Source organism: Carlito syrichta, unplaced genomic scaffold, assembly GCF_000164805.1.
Source record: "Carlito syrichta isolate Samal-C Ts95f unplaced genomic scaffold, Tarsius_syrichta-2.0.1 Scaffold287526, whole genome shotgun sequence".
Lineage (NCBI taxonomy): Eukaryota > Metazoa > Chordata > Mammalia > Primates > Tarsiidae > Carlito > Carlito syrichta.
Window position 1 is genome coordinate 878,929 of NW_007231622.1, and position 20,074 is coordinate 899,002.

At 49.4% G+C, this 20,074-nt stretch overlaps 1 protein-coding gene across 1 annotated transcript in view; it reads right to left on the reverse strand.

Moving 5' to 3' along the window:
• The window catches only part of ADCY5 (adenylate cyclase 5), a 171,062-nt gene that overhangs the window by 27,672 nt on the left and 123,316 nt on the right, over positions 1 to 20,074 (reverse strand). The window contains exons 7-12 of the mRNA XM_008052805.2: positions 19,052 to 19,193; positions 16,077 to 16,217; positions 12,291 to 12,313; positions 11,265 to 11,409; positions 9,108 to 9,205; positions 5,955 to 6,042 (exon numbers count right to left, since the gene is read on the reverse strand). Coding sequence (XP_008050996.1) covers positions 5,955 to 6,042; positions 9,108 to 9,205; positions 11,265 to 11,409; positions 12,291 to 12,313; positions 16,077 to 16,217; positions 19,052 to 19,193 — 637 coding nt within the window. The remainder of the gene's footprint in view (positions 1 to 5,954; positions 6,043 to 9,107; positions 9,206 to 11,264; positions 11,410 to 12,290; positions 12,314 to 16,076; positions 16,218 to 19,051; positions 19,194 to 20,074) is intronic.

Consider the following 20,074-nt stretch of genomic DNA (forward strand, 5'->3'; position numbering starts at 1 on the left):
AAAAAGTTTAAGAAAACAGTTTCTTTGACTAGGAGCTAATAAAAGGAGAAGCAGCTTCTGCTTCTGAAAAAGAAACAAATGTAAGAAAACCATGGAGGCCAAATATGGCAGGCCAAAGGGTTACACACCACTGCTCTCATCATCTGGCCTCCAGGAGTCAACTGGACATATTAACAAAGGCAGTGTCCTGGAGAGGAAGGATCATGGGCTTTGAAGTCAAGAACCACCTGGATTTAAATCCTAGCTATCACCACTTCCTAGTTCTAGGACCTAGGGAAAGCTGCCTAACTTCTCTAAGCCTCAGTTTCCTCATCTGCAAAGTAGATTCAATAAAAGCCACCAGAGAGGCTCAGGAAACACAGCTCAAAGTGGCAAAACTTGGATGTGGCTCTTGTACAGTCTGACTCAAAAACCACAAGGGGAATCTTGGACATGCCTTGTAGAGTGAAGAGTTCTCCATCACCTAAATGAACATGTGTGTGGCAACAGCACATCTTTTCCCAAAGATATAAAATGTGCCCCTGAGAATGTAGGTGGAAAGATGAGTGTGGGAATCCTAATATCCTCACAGGATAGGAGATACCTAGGAAGTGAGGGTGTTGGCTGCACAGCAAGACCATAGTTTAGAAATTGTGGGCCAGGTCAGGCGCAGGGGCTCAAGTCTGTAATCCCAGCACTTTGGGAGGCCGAGGTGAGTGGATTGTCTGAACCCGCGGGTTCAAGACCCGCCTGGGCAACTTGGCAAGACCTCATCTCTACCATAAAACAAAAAATCAGCCAGGCATGGTAGCGCGCCCCTGTAGTTCCGGCTACTTGGAAGGCTGAGGCGGAAGGATCACCGGAGCCCAGTTCATCGAGGCTGCGGTGGCCGAAAGCATGCCACTGCACTCCAGTCTGGATGACAGCGAGACTCTGACTCAAAAAAAAAAAAAGAAAAATTAGCTGGGTGTGGTAGCGCATGCCTGTAGTTGTGGCTACTTGTAAGGCTGAGGCAGAAGGATCACCTGAGCCCAGCAGGTCAACACTGCGGTGGCCGTGAGCGTACCACTGCACTCCAGCCTGGGCGATGGAGTAAGACTCCGATTCAAAGAAAAAAAGAAAAGAAATTCTGGGCCAGGAGTCAGGTTTGAAGGTAGAAAGGAGAGCTGCAAGGAGGGAAATTTGGGCTGTGGAGTTGGGGTAGGGGGAAGAGATGCACAGAGGAGACAGGGCCTAGACGAGGCTTTGATGAGCAGGCCCGGGGGGTCAGTGGAATGCAGACCAAGAGGGAGCCAGGAGGCAGAAGGACGAGGATTCACACACACACACACACACACACACACACACACACACACACACACACACACACACCCCTGGTATATAGCTGATTACTTCCAAAGAGCCCATCTGTACCCAAGACCCAAACTGCTACAAAGCAGAGTCTGGCCTCCTGAGTAAGGATGAGACATAGATAGTAAAGGCAGGGGGCTGAGATCCGAGTGTGGGGAAAGGAGAGAGCCATCCTCTTCTATTCAGTTGGGTGGTGGCAGCAAAAGTATCAGCATTGTCAGGTATAGGCCTGTGCTACTTCACAGGATGAGGCAGGAGCTCCAGGGAGCCCACAGGAACAGTTGGAGCTGACCAAAGAGGGAAGGGACTGCAGCCGGGAGATGTGAGTGAGCTCACCATCCTGGAAGTGATCAAACACAGGCCAGCCCTCTTCTTGCGGGGTTATTATTGGGATTCCAGTCCCAGGTGGGCGGCTGGGCTCCCTCACTGCATGGGCCCCTCCAACCTAAAATTCTCTGAGTCTGTGGACAATGTGTGATAGTGAGGAGGGATTTAACATGGTTTGTTTGTTTGTTTTTCTTTAAGAAAAGCAGCTCTGGGGCCCTAGTCAGCACAGATGCCAAGGGAAGGAAGGAGTAACGTGTGCAGAGGTACAGACTTGCCTCTAAGTCAGCATCACCAGAAGGAAGCCTCAGGGTAATGATCCTTAAGGCAAGGCATCTGAGAGGCAGTGGGGGCTCCAGAAGGAGGCTGATGCTCTGAGACGCGAGAGCAGGACTTGGGGACAAGATGAAGACCAGGCACCAAATTAGCCCCACCGAGAAATCTAAGTGTGTGTGGGAACTGTACCAAGCTGTGTTGGGAAAAGATTCAGCAGGCACAAGATTAAAAGGCCATCAGAACACTTTGTAAGAAGGAAAATCCAGAAAGGACCAGGGAAACCTGACAGACAGGGAAGACTAACTCAGCCCACACCTTCTTGACTTTTCTCTCTTCAAAAAGGTTAAAATGTGGGCAATTTAAGGAAGTAAGTCCAAGTTGTTTGGGGAAACAGAACTGTAAATGAAAGTGAAAGAGACTGGCACTGCCTGGCTTGGGACCCATAGAGTCTGCACCGAGGAGTAATTTAGGAACTGTCATATCTCATCAAAAAGCTGCTCACCATTACTTCTGAGAGATGGAAAATAAGATGAAATATTCCTAAGTTCTGGTAAACGGCAATTATTACCATTATTATTTTTGTTGTTTTGAGACAGGGTCTCACTCTGTCACTGGGCTGGAGTGGCACGATCATAGGTCACTGCAGCCTTGGTTGCCTAAATTCAGGCAATCCTCCTACCTCAGCCTCCCAAGTAGCGGAGACTACAGGCATGCATTACCATGTCTGGATAATTTTTTTTATTTTTTAAACTTTTTCTGGTAGAGACGAGACCTCACTATATTGACTGGTCTCAAACTTCTGGGCCCAAGCAATCCCCTTGTCTCAGCCTCCCAAAGTGCTGGGATTATAGGCATAAGCCACCATGTCTGGCCAAGGACAGATGTTTTTTTTCAAAGGGAAAACAAAATGACACTGAAAACTACAGTCCAGTCAGCTTTGTGTCAGACCTAAAAAGGTGATAAAATAAACTCCGTTTGGTCAATCCCCTCAGTTAGTATATGATGGTGCCTAGTGACAGGCACCCGAATATGTCCTGCCTCAGAGAAGAGGGCAGGTTAACATTCCCCTGCTGTGCACATGCCAGGAGGTCTAATAAGGTAGAATCCCCCCTTTAGGTCTTAATGTGCAAACATTTAATCCACAACATGAAGGAGGAAAGAAGAATAATTAAATGGAAAAGAAGTTCATATTACAACAACAGAGGTGGATCAATCTGAGAAGACAGGTCGGGAGGGAAGGAGGCAGTGAGGACCTGAGGGTGAGAATTAGAGTCTATTCAACGTCCACCACTGGCCCACAGCAGCAGGCTGCAGACTTGATAAGAAATGGAGTGTTTCTTTTCTAAACAAAGCTTTCTATCTGTAAGCAGGGAAAAGCAGGCTTCCTTGGCTGAAGGGTGTGTTTGGGGACAGTGTTTGTGCGGTCTGGGGGCAGGGAAGTGAATGTTCCATCCACCAACCTCCCGCTGAGAGACCTGAAGCTTCCTTAGAACAGAGGCAGGAAAAATCACTGGGCTAGATAAAGGAATTGAAAACGAGCTCACTGAGCTCGGCATCGATGACAAAATTGGTAAATTCAACAATACAAAAGGAGACAGAGATGATTTTCATAACCGGTCTTGAACAGTGGGGAAAATAATTCACTAAACCAAAGTACTGACTCAAAATGGCCAGTGCAGGTGGCTGCAGGCAGAACAATGGGCCTGTCCTCCCATTCTTCCCCAACTGACTGCCAGACACATGTGCACATCGGGAAATTTAGCCAGAATGAAATCAGTATAGCTCAGGTCTACCTAAGCCAATAACAGAAAAGAGAAGACATTTAGGTTCCAGTTAAAAAACAGTAGACTACATATGGCTTTGATTCTGACTGGAAAGGGCTCCTTAAATGCTTAAAACAATGACTTTGTCTCAGTTCATAACTTAATTTTTTTGTATGGAACGCTTCACAAATTTGGCGTGCCATCCTTGCACAGGAGCTATGCGACTTCTCTGCAGCGTTCCAATTTTAGTATATGTGCTGCCGAGGTGAGCACCTTCACTTAATTTTTAAAAGAAATATTACTTGGGGGGTTCCGCAAAAGAACGTTTAAGAAGATATCTTAGCTATGGTGTACTCTTTTTTTGTTTGTTTGTTTCTTGACTTTATTATTGTGGCAAAACATATATAATACAAAATTAGCCATTTTAACACTTCTTAAGTGTGCCATTCAGTGGCATTAATTCCACTTAAAATGCTGTGCAACCATCATTGCTATTTCTAAAACTCTTTTATCGCCCCAAACAGAAGCTCTGTACCCATTAAATAATGACTCTCCATTCTGCCTTCTGTCGGCTACTGGTAACCTCTACGCTATTTTCTGTACCTATGGATTTGCCTATTCTAGGTATTTCATATAATGGAATCATGTAATATGTGCCCTTTTGTGTCTGGCTTCTTTCACTCAGCATAATGTTTTCAAAGTTCATCCGTGTTGTGGCGTGTAACAGCATTTCATTCCTTGTTATGGTTGAATAATCTTCTGCTACAGTTATATACCACATTTTGTGTATTCATTCATCTGCTGATAGACACTTGGGTTGTTTTCACCTTGTGGCTAGACCCAGCCCCCAAGCCATCCTGAGGAGAAGAGACTACATCATGTCCTTTCACAACTGCAGGATGAAGAAAGTGGAACTGCCCACTCTGGATAAAGCAGGCTGGCGGGCCAGCCTTCACAACAGCAAGGCCAACAGGAAGGGGGTGGCTGAACACAGGACAGGAGGGAGGCTGTGGCCTTGAGGAAGGGGTGTCGGTTGAAAGGCAGTGTCCAGGGTTAACCCCCGCGATGCAACCCAGCAACTGGCGGAACACATGGCCCAACTTGCCATGCTTCTCACACAGACTTCCCAGTGGCCTTGGCCAGCCCCACCCTCTCTGCGTGCCCACCCCTGTACTTGCCTGGGGAAGGGCTGAACCACACCAGATAATTCCTGAGGTTCCTTCCAGTTCTGACAATTAGTCCACCAAGACCTTGACCATAAGGTGACTATGCAGCTAACTAATAAAGGGCTCTGTTTGGAGGAGGAGGAAGAAAGGGGAATCTGGAGGTGGCAAAGTCCAATTCTTCCAGAAGGAGAGTATGGTGTTCACTGCGGGGTATGCAGGGAGTGACGGCAGGGCCACCTCCCAGTGAGGGTCAGGGAGGGACTGAAAGAGGCTCAGCAGATACTAGAGATGTATCTGCCCTAGGGAAGAGTGATTCCTGGGGGCCAGGCTGGCCCTGTCAGGGAATTCTTAAACCACTGGTGAAGGAAATGAGGGAAAGGCTTGGTGGGCAAGGCTAACAGGAATCTGAGTGATTTCTACAAGAGGCCAGAATGGCCTGGGGTCAGGTTCCATTGAGGGACACAGTCCAGACAGGGCACACGGCATGCCTAAAAGAAGATGCGGGAGAAAAACAGAACAGGGAGCCACCTTCCTGTTCCTGGACTCCTGTTCCTGGACTCATGTTCCTCCGACATTAGCCAGCTGTATGTCCCTGTAGGAAACACTGAACCACGCTGGGGCCTCACTCCTCATCCATATGATGGGTGGCTCAGAATCCATAATCTCTGTGGTCTAAAAATTTCAGGGCACATGGAACACTGAAGGGGGTGTCAGGAGAGAGATCTCTTCCACACTCGTTCTCTTAGCAAATGTCTACTGACCACTGCTCTGTGCCAGGCATCCTTCCATCATCCCACCTGACTCCAAGGGACACACAGGAGTGGTGTCGTCAGTATCTTCCAGTTGCAAAGATTTTCAAGGGTGAATTAAGGCAACCAGGAAGAACAAGCTACCCTTGACAAGCTCCTCCGGGCGAGCCTGCAGTCAATGCCAATCAAGGGATGTGGCTAGCATCATGCACCACCCACCATGTGAAAACAGTTTATTCCTATGCTTTAATTTTCTCCACTTACTGAACATGACACTCCTGGATATCTGGGGGCCCCTGGGTAGGGGCCCCTGTGGGCTGTGGAACTTGGAAGTCAGCTGGACTCACCTTTACGCAGGAGTAGATCACGGATACAAACACCACCAGGGTCAGCAACAGGAAACAGGTCAGGTAGAAGCTCAGCATGAACACGGAGCTGGAGGAAAAGAGGAGGTGAGGGAGCAGCCAGGACTAGGTGGCGAGGCTGCAGCTTCCTCGGGGCCTACTCGGCAAGCGGGTTGCAGGTCCCCAGTGCCTGTCCTCACGGCTCCAGAGGGCCTGGGCTTCAGAAGCCCCCGAGAGGTGACCAGAAGTTGCTCCATCTCCCCTGAACCCACTGCCAGGTCTTCTGCACTGATCCACAGAGCAGGGCTCATCAGTCTGTAGATAGATCTGGGGGCCCTCCCCACGATGGTCTGGCTCCTGCTCTGCCCACTTTCCTGTCACCTTCCCTTGGAGACAGCAGCCCACAGGAAGCCAAATGGAAAACCAGGTGACACCTGATCAATACTTTGCATAATTCTTAGCTATCCACAGACATGCTTCATTTAGCCTGGAAGAACCCATTGAAAAACTGCCTGATTTTTCCCTTCAAGTCGTCACTCATGGCTTGGTGAGTAACTTCAGAGGCTGAAATCTTGATAAATGGCTTTCATTAATGAAATGCCTTTATCAGCAGTCCAGCTAGCCACGCCTTGAGAAACAGGAGTGAAGTGTCTTTTCAGAAGAGCAGAGTCCCTGAACCCTGTCCTCTTCCCACTGTCAGGCCACACAGCAAGTCCTGTTCCATTTTTGCTCCCCTATTCCTAGCCAGTTACACACACACACACACACACACACACACACACACACACACACACACACATTTCCCTCTGCCCCTTTTTTCACATGCAGATCACAGGTGACCATATGCCACCATGGGTGGGAACTCTCAGACAAAGCAGCCGCAGGGCTTTCCATACAGAACTTGCCATTGGCCCTCCTGGGGCAGAGGCTGGCCCAAGTACAGCATGCCCTACCACACCACCAGGTGGCCTTTCAAGGGAGGAAAAGTGGTCTGAAGACGCCAGGTATTGTTAGCAGGTTAAACGCCAGTAGGAGACTTGAGAGGCAGGTGAACACCTCTAGGGAGGACTCAAATGGCGTCTTTAATCCAGGCTTCCACAGAAGCCAGCACTCAGCTGCCTTCAACAGATGGAACAAGGAAAAAACAGAAGAAAAGAAAGACCTTCAAAGTGGCTTTTAAGGCTTCCCTAATGAGGGGGCAGTTAGAGAACAACCTCTGTCAGTGTCTATGCCACCAGGAGCTCTGGCCAGCAAAGGGAAGAAGGCCGCTGCAGACAGAGCAGGTAGCTGGGATGGCCCAGCCCCCAAACCATGCTGCCGAGAAGGAAAAGTAGCCAAGAGGCAGGATGATGCCCTCACGCTACATGGTTGCCAGTCGCAATGGGACCAAAAACCCAGGTTGCTTATTGACACCTGTGGTCCATATTAGTACAGGTAGGGTTCTATGCCAATAAGGACCCCCAATCAGTGCAGGGGGTGATGGGCTAGGCTGCACAATCAGGGTGGAACTGGCTATCAGTCTGATGGAGTCACATCGGGCACAAATCTCTTCATCCTTTTAAAAATGGCATTAAAAATGAAAGGCGTTAAGTAGTAAGACATGTCGACATCACGCACCTTCTGATATGGTACACTGAGAAGGACACATCATCACGTCTGTGGGAGCCTTGTCAAAATGCATAACCCCAATCTAGTCATGAGAAAACATCAGACACACCCAAGTTGAAACATTCTACCAGTTAACTGTCCAGTACTCATCAAAAGTGCCAAGGTCATGAAAGACAAGCAAAGGCTGAGGAACTAGCCCAGACTGGAGGGGACTAAGGAGATACATCAACCAAATGCAACATGGGATCCTAGACTGGCTCAAGGACCCTGGGGGAAACTGACGAATTGGAATAAGGTCTGTAGATTAGTTAACAGTATCATTCCAGTTTTAATTTCCTAGTTTTGATCATTGTACTGCAGTTATGAAAGTTGTTAACATCAGGGGAAACTGAATGAAAGATGTAAAGAAACCCTATGACTTTTGTACCTTCTCAGTCACAAACATTTCAAGATGAAAAACAGAAGGTGTCAGGTGCAGGGACTCTCTGGGTTAGGCAAGACTTACAAAATATGATCAAATGCAACCAGTGGATTTCACGCATATGCGGGCTATGAATAAACTAAGAGTAGAAGACGTTTGGGGGGACAAGTTGGAAACTTTGAACATGGAATGGTGTTAGGTGATAGAAGGAGATTGATGTTAATTATAATGTATTGTGGTTAAGGAGGAAAATGTCCTTAAAATAAGTGTCTACTGAGGTTTTTAGGGGCCAGATGTCTTTGTATTTAAATTTACTTTTAAAAAATCAGAATAAAAATAGATGAAACAAACACTGCAAAATATTAGCAATTGTTGTATCCAGGAAATGAGTGTTGATTATATTAATTACTTTACATTTCTGTATGTTTGATGAATTGCATAATAAATAGTAAAAATATGTATTTATACACATGGCTGTATGTATATGTATATGTATATATACATGCACACATATATATACATATATCCATACATAAGGAAATTATGTTTGTTTCCTAGGTGTGACTCTCATGTGGATGATGATTTAACAAACCCTTCACTTCCAAAAGTCCACTGTACACTTCAAAGTGGCCCACAGAAGCCACAGGCTCCCTCAGGGACACAGCCAGTCCTCAGAAGAGTTCAGAAGCATCTCTTTGTGAAACATCTTCAGAGCACACAATCGATTCTACGAAATATCCAGAGTAGTGGAAAACCCTTATCTTTTGAAGATGTATTCCTTTTTTTGCAAAAACCAAACACCATGCAGAAACCATCTTGTGAAGGCTTTGGGTGACTCAAACGTCAGTGATGGTGTGGGTTAAATGGAACAAGATGACAAAGTGATGAAAAGGATCTCTCGTGCAGCTGAGCAGCATCCAGGGAGGCATCTTCCTCCCTGGAACGAGCCATTGCCTCCCCTGTCCAGACAGGTCAGACTCCTCAGGCTTCCTAGTCCCAACCGAGGACATGTTCGGAAACTTCACTCCCTGCCTGAGCAAGTGCAGTCCAGACTCCCTGCTCTGCTCTCCTAAATGATCACCACCTCCTGCCCCTGGGAGAAGCCCAAGAGGGATGGGGATACTCACTGGGGCACGATGGTGATCTGGACAAAGCAGATGAAGAGGAAGACGAGTGAGGCACACGCCACGTAGGCACCGAATCGGTCATCCACCTGCTTGGAGTACTGAGAGGAGATGGGCAAGGTGAGGGGGTGGAGGCACCTGACCTGCTCTGCTCCAGCTGGTCAAGCCCAGACACACGTGGGGCAGCCCTGGTCCTCCGTGCAGCCCAGGATAAGGAAGACCTCAGAATCAGGGCCAGACTTAGAACACAAGAAACTAGTGCCTGTGGGGAGGCAGTTGAGAGGGACTAGGAACTGCATCAAACCAGAAATTTTCTGCAGGCTGGCCACCATCACAGTAACCATGATCACGGCTGTAAATTACTGGGCACCGTTTATGTGCCAGGAAACGTGTCTACAGGTATCGCCAGGCACCCTCACAACACCCCAGGAAGTCGGCACAGGATGGCTGTTATTTCTCCTTCAGGGATGAGCAAGCTGGGGCTCACAGGGGTCTCAAGACTCATGCAAAGTCATCTCATACCAGCTTTCCCCATGACACCAACCAACTGTGCTAAGGAGGTTGGGTTGGGACAGTCACTCGGAGAGTAACATCTAAGTTAGGTCTATTTCCTGCTGGTCCCTTTCCATAGTTGTACCCTGCTAACTAGGTTTGTTAATTTATTTATTTTTATTTGTTTTTGAGTTGGGTCTTACTCTGTCACCTAGGCTGGTGTGCAGTGGCATGATCATGGCTCAACACAGTCTCAATTTCCTGGGCATAGGTGATCCTTCCACCTACATTCCCTGAGTAGCTGGGGCTATAAGCATGCGCCACCAGACCCGGCTAAATTTTTTTTTTCTTTTTTCCTTAGAGACAACGTCTTGCTATGTTGCCTAAGCTGGTCTGGAACTCCTGGGCTCAAGCCATCCTCCCATTGCGGCCTCCCAAAGTGCTGGGATTATAGGCATGAGTCACAATGCCCAGCAAGGTTTGCCAGTTTAATGCAAACATGAGTTCACATAAGCCCATTTTAACTGAACGCTGGGGAAACCCTGCTACATAGTGCAAAGAGAACTGCCCGGACCAGGGTCTGGCTCTGGCTCTGTTGCTGCTTCACTGGGTGGCCAGGGGCAAATCCCCAACCACTCTGGGCTTCAGCTTTCTCATTCACAATTTAAGGTGATGTGACAGAGAGATCCTGACTGCCCCTTCCCACTTTAACACCTTGAGGTTCCAGTGTGCTGTCCATTGACAATGATAATGACAATAACAATAATACAAACAGCATTTAACATGTACTGAACACCTACTGTGTAGCAGATACTGTTTCATGTTTTATACGTATGCAAGGGGAGAACTCCAAACATTTATTTATTTAAAAATTGTATATTTATTTTTACATGTTTGCACTTCAGTCACTGTCCATGCAATGCACCTATCAAGATGCTTTTTCCACTGCTCAAAACAGTTTTTGAACTCATCTATGTTGATGCCTGTTAGCGCTTCTGCCATTTTTTGTTTCACTTCTTCCACACTGGCAAAACATATCCCTTTGAGGGCTTTTCTTCATCCAGAGAAACAAAAATAAGTTGCTTGGGGGGCAATATCAGGTGAATAGGGAGAGTGGAGTACCAGGCTTATGCCATTTCTTGTCAAAACTGCTGGACTCACAGTGCGGTTTACTCATTATTTATGTAAATGAAATGGGAAAACACACTGAAAGAATCTCCAAAAAAAATTCACTGAAGCCAAATGCAGCCTCTCATAACAACGCTAGCTGGTATAGTGATGCTGATGGGTTCCTAGGACACTCATCTAGCAGGAGAAGCCTGTACTACAAGAGGCTCAACCTCCAAAAGATAATTCTGGGTTTTGAGCCCCCCACTCCCCATAAACTCATTTGATTCTATGATCCTCAGGCAAGACAGGGATTTTAAACATCTCCATTTTCCGGATAAGGACACTGATTAACAGAAAGATTAAGACTGATCCCTTCTAGCCAAGGAAGCTTCACTAGAATACCCATCTCCCTATGTAGAGTAGCAACAGAGCTGGGGAAACTAAGGTAATAAGAGGAGGCTCCTTCACAGTGCTGGAGACAGAGGAGACAGCACCACTGTTTCCTTGCCCTTCTACCTGGGTCTTCCTGGGGTCCCCTTCCCACCCCCAGTGCTGTACCTTCTTCTCTAAGTCAGGCTCCCTGAAGGTCAAGAGGAACTTGCGGACGTGCTCAGATCGCAGCCTGTCGATGCTCCTGGCGTCGATGGCGCGGCCCAGAAACTCATCCACTTCATCCTCAGGGTTCGCGCTTTCCTGGGCATTCCTGGGGAGTAGGAGGTATAGACACAAGGCTGATCACCAGAGCACCAGCAGAGGCCTAGTGCTCCTTCCTTCTACCTGGGGTATCAGAGAGACCTGGTAGCTGCCCACCATCAGCCCAAATCAGTGCTAGGGAAGCTGGAATTGAGACCAGGGTAGTCAAAAGGCCAACATCATGCTCTTAAGTGCCCACATAGTAGAAAACTGCCCAAGTCTCAGACCCACTGGCTGGAGGGCCTCATGGAAAATAGGTCTTTCTGACTCTACTAATATGTTATAATAACAATCTGCAAGTCATTGACAGTTTGTTTTTTCCCTACAGCTAACAACCTGGGCTCTTTACTCTCCAGCTGTGCCAACATCCTCAAAGAAGGTCAGAATTGCATGGCGTGACTTCTGCCACAGGGACTGTGGTCCACCCAGTCTCTTTAACCTGGCTCAGGGCACTCTTGGGAAGCAGGTTTCATGGTTTGGGAGGCTGAACTTAAAAACCCTATTTCTCAGGGTGAAGCCCAGCCCCAGAGTGGAATTTCTGACAGTCCTGAGGACTGGGAAATGAAAAAGGAAGAGGAAGGCATTGCCTCAGGGCACTGGATGTGGTCAGGCGCTGCTGCCCAGTGTGCAAGGTCTGCATTCTCCTGAGGGAGCCACACACACGTGCACATGTGTGGAGAGCAAATGGGCAGTGCTGAGGCCCAGCCCTTCTGCCCAGTAGCCTGGGATTCTGGCCACTGTGGCCTGTCTGGGCAGCTGCTGACTGCCTGTCTGCTAGGTTGGGCTCTGTGCATGCTCAGATGCATGTGGGATCACTTTCCATGGGATGGGGAACCTGGGTGATATCCCCAGACTGAGGGAAGCAGGAGTAAAGACAGGCATATTACTCACTTGTCCTTGGGGTCTTCAAAGCCCTAAAGGAGAAGAATGGAGAGAGAAACAGAGGAGTATGAGAACAGAGGACAAAGCACAGAAGCTTCGAGAGGTAGGAGCTTCTAGAAGCCTGCAGCTCATCTTCTCTCTACAGCCTCCCAAGGGCTTGGACATAGAGGACTGCCACTCAGCAGTTCCTCCCTTCCTTCATTGGGTTCTCTTCAAGAGATGGGCTCTGTGCAAGATGTTGGAATGCACTGAAACTTTACTTTGTCCATGGGCACAATTCATGTGTTTAAGCTCTTCCTGAACCCATGCATGGCTCCTTCCTGTACTCCCCAAATCTCTCCTCCCACTTCTGCAGCACCCTGGCCTCAGAGGGTCCCTTCCCAATTTTGCTACTTACTCAGAGAGAAATAAGGAATTGCTAAGCTGTTCCATCTCATACATACTCATGTACACACTCAGGCACACCCACTCCACACACACTGAGCACACACACAATCTATAGGAGTTCACACATTTTGCACTTGAAAGAATTAAACACCAATGGCCTGCAACAGCTTTTTTGGTATCTGAGAACAAATGTATTCTTGTAAGGCCAGTGCTGCTTGGGGACTTAGAGGATAGGAACCCGCCTGCGCTGGTTTGACTTCTGTTCTATCATTCATTTCCACAGGGAGGAGGTGAGAGAGGGAAGGGCCTTTCCTGATTGTCAAACTCAAAGTTCCACTTAAACTATGAACAAAAGGAGGGATGTGTGTCAGGGTCTGACCAGTGGCAGAATGGAGGGCTCCCCACAGTAGGGAGGGGTAGGATTGGGGAGGCAGTGCAGGATGTGACAAACAGCCCCATGACAAGCCCTTTCGAATAAGGCTCAGGTTGCCAGGACAAGGACAGAGGACACCCCCTCATGTCTGTGGTCCAACACGGAACACTCTGCTAGGCAAACAGGGAGTTCAGACAATGCTGAGTGAACCAAAAATTCAAATGAACAAACCTCTCTTCCTTCTCAGTGAAGGCACAGCATGAAAATACAAAAAGACTTCTCCACAAGCTAGAACTGCCAGGCACCAAAATGGACATGGGGTTCCAGGGGCCTTGAGGGGCTGTGTCTCTGCTCTACCCCCTGCTGGGAGCTCCTGGGAGCCTCGGAGTCTCCAGAGGCACCTCCAAGGGATGGGCTCTGGGCTCTGCGCTCCTCCCAGGCTGCCCTCACCCAGCCCAGGAGGGAGGCAAGCTGGACCCTTCTCCCTGTTCTCTGAGAATCCCCACACCCTCCCTCCAGGCTACAGACCAGTCCCACTTCACTACCCCAGCCCTGGCCTAGATGAGTGGAGTCACTTTGGTGAGTGCTCCCTCGGGTCCATGCCTGATGTTCTCAGGATCCCTTGGAACACAAGCACAGCCGGGCAGCAGACAGCTGGACAGGCGGGCTCTCTACAGAAGACCCACTGTGAGGGGCGGGCCCATTGAATTCCATCCCAGGAGCTAGCAACAATTTTACCAGGGAACTGGGAGCAGCTGAGTGGTAGTACAGGTTTGCTGGTCTCTACAGCTCAAAAGTGTAGCTGAAATGTTTAAAATAAGTCCATGTCTAACTTTTTCCAATGCTTCTTTCGTCATCTGCTGAGGTTGGTGCAAGGGACCCAATTTTTCCTCCTGTGCTGAGCAGGGAGCTGGGTCCATTCCAACCTCCCTGCTTGCCATGTTAGTGTGCAGAGTTCAGCATCAGTTGGGATAGGGATTGACAACAGGTCAGAAACACTTTGGTCCACAATCCATGGCAGTCGGGGTGTCACTAAGAACACAGCTCAGCAGACTGGGCTCAAATCCCACCTCCCACTCACTAGTGCTGGGACAACGAGGATGACATCAACTTCACCCCTGGCAGCCTGCCTGTGTTCCTCTGCCTGCCTCCTCTGACACTCCACCCCATCCTGCTGGCCGTTCCTACACTTAGTTAGATGACCTCAAGTCCACACGTGTTTATTTCCACAGGCAGCACTGTTGTAAGTAATAATCGTAAAGACTTTACAATGTAAAGACCTTACAACAGACCTAAGCATCAGCCAGCAGAGCTCATCACCGCATTTTAAAAGACAAGTAAGGCTGGGCGTGGTGGCTCATGCCTGTAATCCCAGCACTTTGAGAGGCCGAGACAGGAGGATTGCTTGAGTCCACGAGTTCAAGACCAGCCTGGACAACATAATGAGACCTCATCTCTAAAAACAAAAAAAAAATGTTTAAATAAATAAATAAGTGGAGTAAAAGCTGGCAAAAGATTTTTTTTTTTTTTTTTTGAGTTGGAGTCTCACTCTGTTGCCCAGACTGGAGTGCAATGGCCGCTCCCGGCCACTGCAGCCTCAACCTGCTGGGGCTCCGGTGATCCTTCCGCCTCAGCCTTCCAAGGAGCTAGAACTACAGGCGCACGCTACCACGCCCGGCTAATTTTTTTTATTTATTGTAGAGATGAGGTCTCACCAAGCTGCCCAGGCAGGTCTTGAACCTGCAGGCTCAGGCAATCCACTCACCTCAGCCTCCCAAGGCGCGGGATTACAGGCTGAGTTACCAAGCCCGGCTCGCAAAAGATTTTAAAGGAACTGCTGACTCCCAGTTTGTACCTTTCCAACTGTTGTCAGTCACTGCTGCACTGAATTCCCAGCCTTCCATCCCACCATCAGTGGGCTGCTTTTCATAAGACTCACCAAGTATTGGCAAGTCAGGGTGGATGCTCTCCTTCTGCATCTCTTTCTCAAAGGTTTCAGACAAGTTTAATACCACAAACCAATGGCCTCTGCAGCAGCTGCTAAAACCAGTCTCCATCCCTGACCTAGAGACTCCAGCTGGCTGGGGTGGGGCCAGGAGGCTGTGCCTTGATGCCAGGTCCCTTAGGAGATGCTCTGCTCCCACAGACCACTGCAGAGACTGTCCTGGTCTGGCCTTTTCTGTCCTGGCCCTGCTCTTGGGCAAGCTTCTTACCCTCTCCTGCTGGGTGAAGCAATTAACACCACAGAGGAGCTTCTTGGCAGCCTCCTTTCCCCCTAAGACTGCCCTTTCCCCATTACAGCCATGACTGCTAATTCTTCCAGAGTTCCTCATCCTAACAATGATTAATATATCTGCCAAACCAGTGCTTATAGTCCCACCTGCCTCCTTTCAGACGCCAATATAACTAAAGATGCACCTTAAACTAGGTATCACTAAAAAGTAACTTTCCAAGGGGTTTAAAGAGAAAATGGTTCTCCACTGGGCCCTTTTCTGCTTGCTGGTTGCTCCCTGCCCCTTCCTGCACCCACTGAAAGGCTAGGGTTCAGGGGGGAGTCTCAGCACAGAGAGCATAGCGGACCATCATTAGCACTTTCCAGAAAGCGCTAGGATGGTTTCTGAGCAACTGAGCCAACAGATGTGGTTTCAGTTGCCTGGGAAATGTAGTCAGTGCTGGAAGGTGGTCTGACAAACTGGGGCCCACCCAACTCTCCAGGGCCTCGCCAGACAGCTGGAGGCTCTGGGTTGGACCGAGTCTAGCCAGATGGGCCTGCTTCCAGACCACACTGCAGAGCTCTGCTGAGAGGGAGAAGGAAGGGGCATCACCACTCTGTTCCAGAACCAAACCAGGCATGCCATGAGACAGTGGGGGGAGCCTGGGCCAGAAGCCAGGTGCTCTGGCTGCTAGCCCACAGGTGGGGTGAACCCCACATCTGTTTCCTTCTGTGGCTCCCCAGATTCATGAGGTACCTGGTGCAGCCCTCACACCCATGGAAGGCCCTGACCCTGGACGGTGTTGCCCTGCCAGTCACTTACCATCCGTTTCATCTCCTTGGACACCTGGTTGCCGCCCAGGTGGTTGTAGAAGGGGCGCTCGGCCCCCCAGTGTGGCGGGTTGTGCCCGATGGAGTTGGTTCTCTGGCGGTTCATCTTGGCGATCATGGCCTTCTCTTCTTTCTGGGAGACCAACACAGATGCGTCAGCCTGCAGGCAGGGCTATCAAAGGAGCCCAGGTGGAAAGCTCCTCTCCTCATTCCTTCCAGGAACACGGCACCTGGCCAGGTAAGTGGCCATGGCAGCTGCCTTCTCCTCTCTGCATAACCCTGGAGCCCAGAGGTCTGCCAAGCTCCCCCAGGCAAACATCCTGGGTCCCTCCACACTCCCTAACACCAGCCCTAGTGGGCCCAGGCAGGAGCAGCTAAAGATGACAAGAGATGGTCTTGTGAGAAGGCAAAGGGTGTAGGAACATCTGTTGTCTGCAAGGAGCTCTCCACAAGAAACTTGACCAAAATGTTCTATCCCTAGTGCCTCTCAAAACGGATGCTCATGCTCTTCTTCTGACAGGTGTGAGCCGATGCACCCAGCTGCCCACCCTGTGCTTCCTCTCCTCCCCTACTGGGAGCTGGGGGGGGAGGGTTTAGAGAAGGCTGAGACTCACCTCTGGTCTCCCCAAGAGCCCGGCCACTCATGCCTGAGCCTCCCACCTCGGTCCCTGGCAAGCTGTGGTGTCACTCTGGGCTCTGCTCACGTGGATGCAGGGGCTCAGAGCAGGATAAGGCTCTACCCACAGCCTGAGCGTGGGCAGAGACTGAGTCTCAAGGTGACCAAGGACTGCTGTGGGGAGAGGAGACCTAGGATTCCAGCTTCTGCTCAACTTCTCCAAAACAGGCATGTTCTAGCAAAGGACAGGCCCCAGTGCCTGGAAGGCAGCTTCCAAAGAGGTTTGGGTAAAGTTATGAGACTCAAGAGCTAACATACAGTGTACAAAAATACAAATGGAGATTCAGACCACTACCCATGGGACAGCACACTCCCCAGCATCTACATCTGTCTGTCTATCTATCCAAATGCAAGAGGTAGAGGATGGGAAGGCGCTGGGAGACCCCAATTGGCCTTCTCTCACCCCCCTTCCTCATGGTGGGGGTGCACTCAGCCTGTCTCAGTGGACGCTGCTGGGGGGACAGTGTCATTCTCTGTCTCCATTTCATATTTCTGGACCACCTGGTAAGCTGGAGGAGCCAAGAGCGAGAAAACTCAGGCTAGAGGACCGAACTAGCTCACAAGGTGCTGGAGGCCTTATGAACCAGGGCCAAGAAGAAGGACGTGAGCAAGATCCAGAGAGGACTTCAAAGTTCTTCGATCCTCCAATCGAATAGCCGGGATATGTTTACAAATGTGACAAGTAAGTCAGGAGGGGCTCTCCCCACAGCGCCCTGAATCCTCTGCTCCGCTTCCTGGCATCTGCACGTGGGTCTGACACAGCTCCCTCAACATGCCCTCGCAGTCAGACTCCATCTCCTGGGTGTGCAGGACAAGTGTCCCCCTTAGGGTGGGCACTGGCTCTAAATGGTCCCGCTGTCCTTTAAAGGTCTACTTTTGCTGTCGTCCTAGACTTTCTTTGAACCCTCCTCACAGCTTAATTCTGTCTTTTGTCTCACTTCTTAGGAAGAGAAACGGGGAAGCTTTTCTCTGTCAAAGGGCACTGACCAACAGAGGAATTCAATGGTAGGGCTCATAGGTAAAAGGCATTTTAATTTAGGGAGAAATAGAAAATGTTCTCTTCATTCAGTTTTAAAAATTAAGATCATGGAACATGACACTATTAAAAATAGAACACTGAAGTCTGCTAATAATTCAGTTTTATATTTTGGCAAGTGTGGGCTGAGACAAAGGAGGAAGAAGAAAAGAGACTAGAAAAGGGAAGATGGGAAAAGGCTGGGCCCAGTGGCTCCTGCCTGCAATCCCAGCACTTTGAGAGGCAGAGACACGAGAACTGCTTGAGGCCAGGAGTTCAAGACCAACCTGGGCAACATAGTGAGATATTGCCGCTACAAAAATAATTTTTAAAAATTAGCTGGGCATGGTGGTATGTGCCTGTAGTCCCAGTTACTCAGGAGGCCGAGGCAGGAGGATCACTTGAGCCCAGGAGTTGGAGGTTATAGTAGAGTTATGATTGTGCCACTGCATTCCAGCCTAGGCAACAGAGCAAGACACTGACTCAAAAAATAAAAAGTACGAATAAAGATATATAAGTAAATTCAGATTTAGACACTGATACATATATACATATATATGTGTATGTGTGTGTGTGTGTGTGTGTGTGTGTGTGTGTATCAGAGATAGAGAAATAAGGACAAATATCTACCTAGTAAAAGGCAAAAGGAAAGGAGGGATAGAGAGAAAATATATGGTATCCCCAGATTTCCTTAATGCTTCATTTCCTTTTTTTTTGTAAAGTAGGAGTCTTGCTCTGTTGCCCAGGCTGGAGTACAGTGGCAGGATCATAGCTCACTGTAGCCCTGAACTCCTGGGCTCAAGCAATCCTTCTGTCTCAGTCTCTGAGGTAGCTGGGACTACAGGCATGTGCCACCACACCTGACTAATTTTTAAAATTTTTTTAGAGAGGGGTCTTGCTATGTTGCCAGGCTGGTCTCAAACTCCTGGCCTCAAGCAGTTCTCTCGCCTCAGCCTCCCAAATTGCGGGGATTACAGGCCTGAGCTACTGTGCCCAGTCTTTCATTTCCATCTTGTGGCCTTCTGATATTACTATAATTGATGAGAGGCCTGTTTTGCAACAGAAGCAAAATGAAAATACTTCCTCTCTGCCATCAGCCTTTGCAAGGCCTAACTCTCGAGTCCTTTCTAAGATGCAGGAACCACGAATGCATAGGGAATTCATTACTTTACTCAAGCAAAGAGGATGACAAGGAAGCAGCAGGCCAAGAAAATGTCCCTCCCCCAAAGAAGGAAGCCCCTCAGCCCCCTGGGCTTCAGGTCCCCCAGCCACGAACCCGCTTCTGGGTGCAGCGCAGAATGAGGAAGGTCTCAATACTATGCTCCTTGAGGTAGGCGTTGCGCTCGCCCCCGCAGCCCGGCTCCACCTCGTAGTCCCCGTTCAGGTAGTTGAGTGTAGCCTTAGTGATGTGGATGCGCCTGAAGATGGGGAGGGCAGAAAGTGGGAAGTCAGGATTCCAGCTCCCACACATACCCAGTGCACCCCACAGTTCAAACAGAGGGTCCCAAGCTCTGGCTCCAAAGCTGACCCAATCTTGTCCTGCATCCTTCCTATGTTACCAAGAAGGCTCTCGTAGGGAGCCTTTCTGGGGACCTGGGGCCCCCTGGGGACCTGGGGCCCAAGGGGCTGAGGGGCTTCCTTCTTTGAGGGAGGGACATTCCTGCTCATGCCCCCCACAACCATGCCATCTCACACCCAACATCCTGGCATGGACCATTGCATTAGCCTGCCTGGGAGGACACAGCCTCCAGCCTTGCAAACTGCAAACCTCTCGCTCCTGCTCAGAAGCCAGCAATGACTCCTGCTGACTGCAGGACAGAGTCCAAATTCCCCAGCCTGGCACTCATGCCTTCTTAACACAGGTACTGTCTCTCCTAGTCATTCCTAAAGGCCATCTGCTCTCCTTCCATTCCTTGGAAATACTGTCTTTTCCCGCATCTGTGCCTTTCTTCACCGTGCTCCCACAGCCCCAAGGGGTCTTCCCACCCCCACCTTCCTCACCCATCCCAGTTCTGCCTCCTGTATGTCCTGGCCACCCCGGGAGATTATTCGGGCTTCCTCCTGCCTCTAGAACTCTCTACCTATCACATCTCATGAGCCACCAAGTTTTGTGTAAACATCTTCTGGGCCAAGTCTTGGGGAAGATTAGGAGGATGGTCCTTACACCTTGCCCATGGTGTGGTTTAAGTGACTTAGCAAGAAGAGGAATTTCTAACTTCACCCTGCCCACCCCGGCCCCCAAGATGCCTGCAACCCCAACCTGCCCACCCCACCCCGTCTCCTCAGGATGGCCACCCGG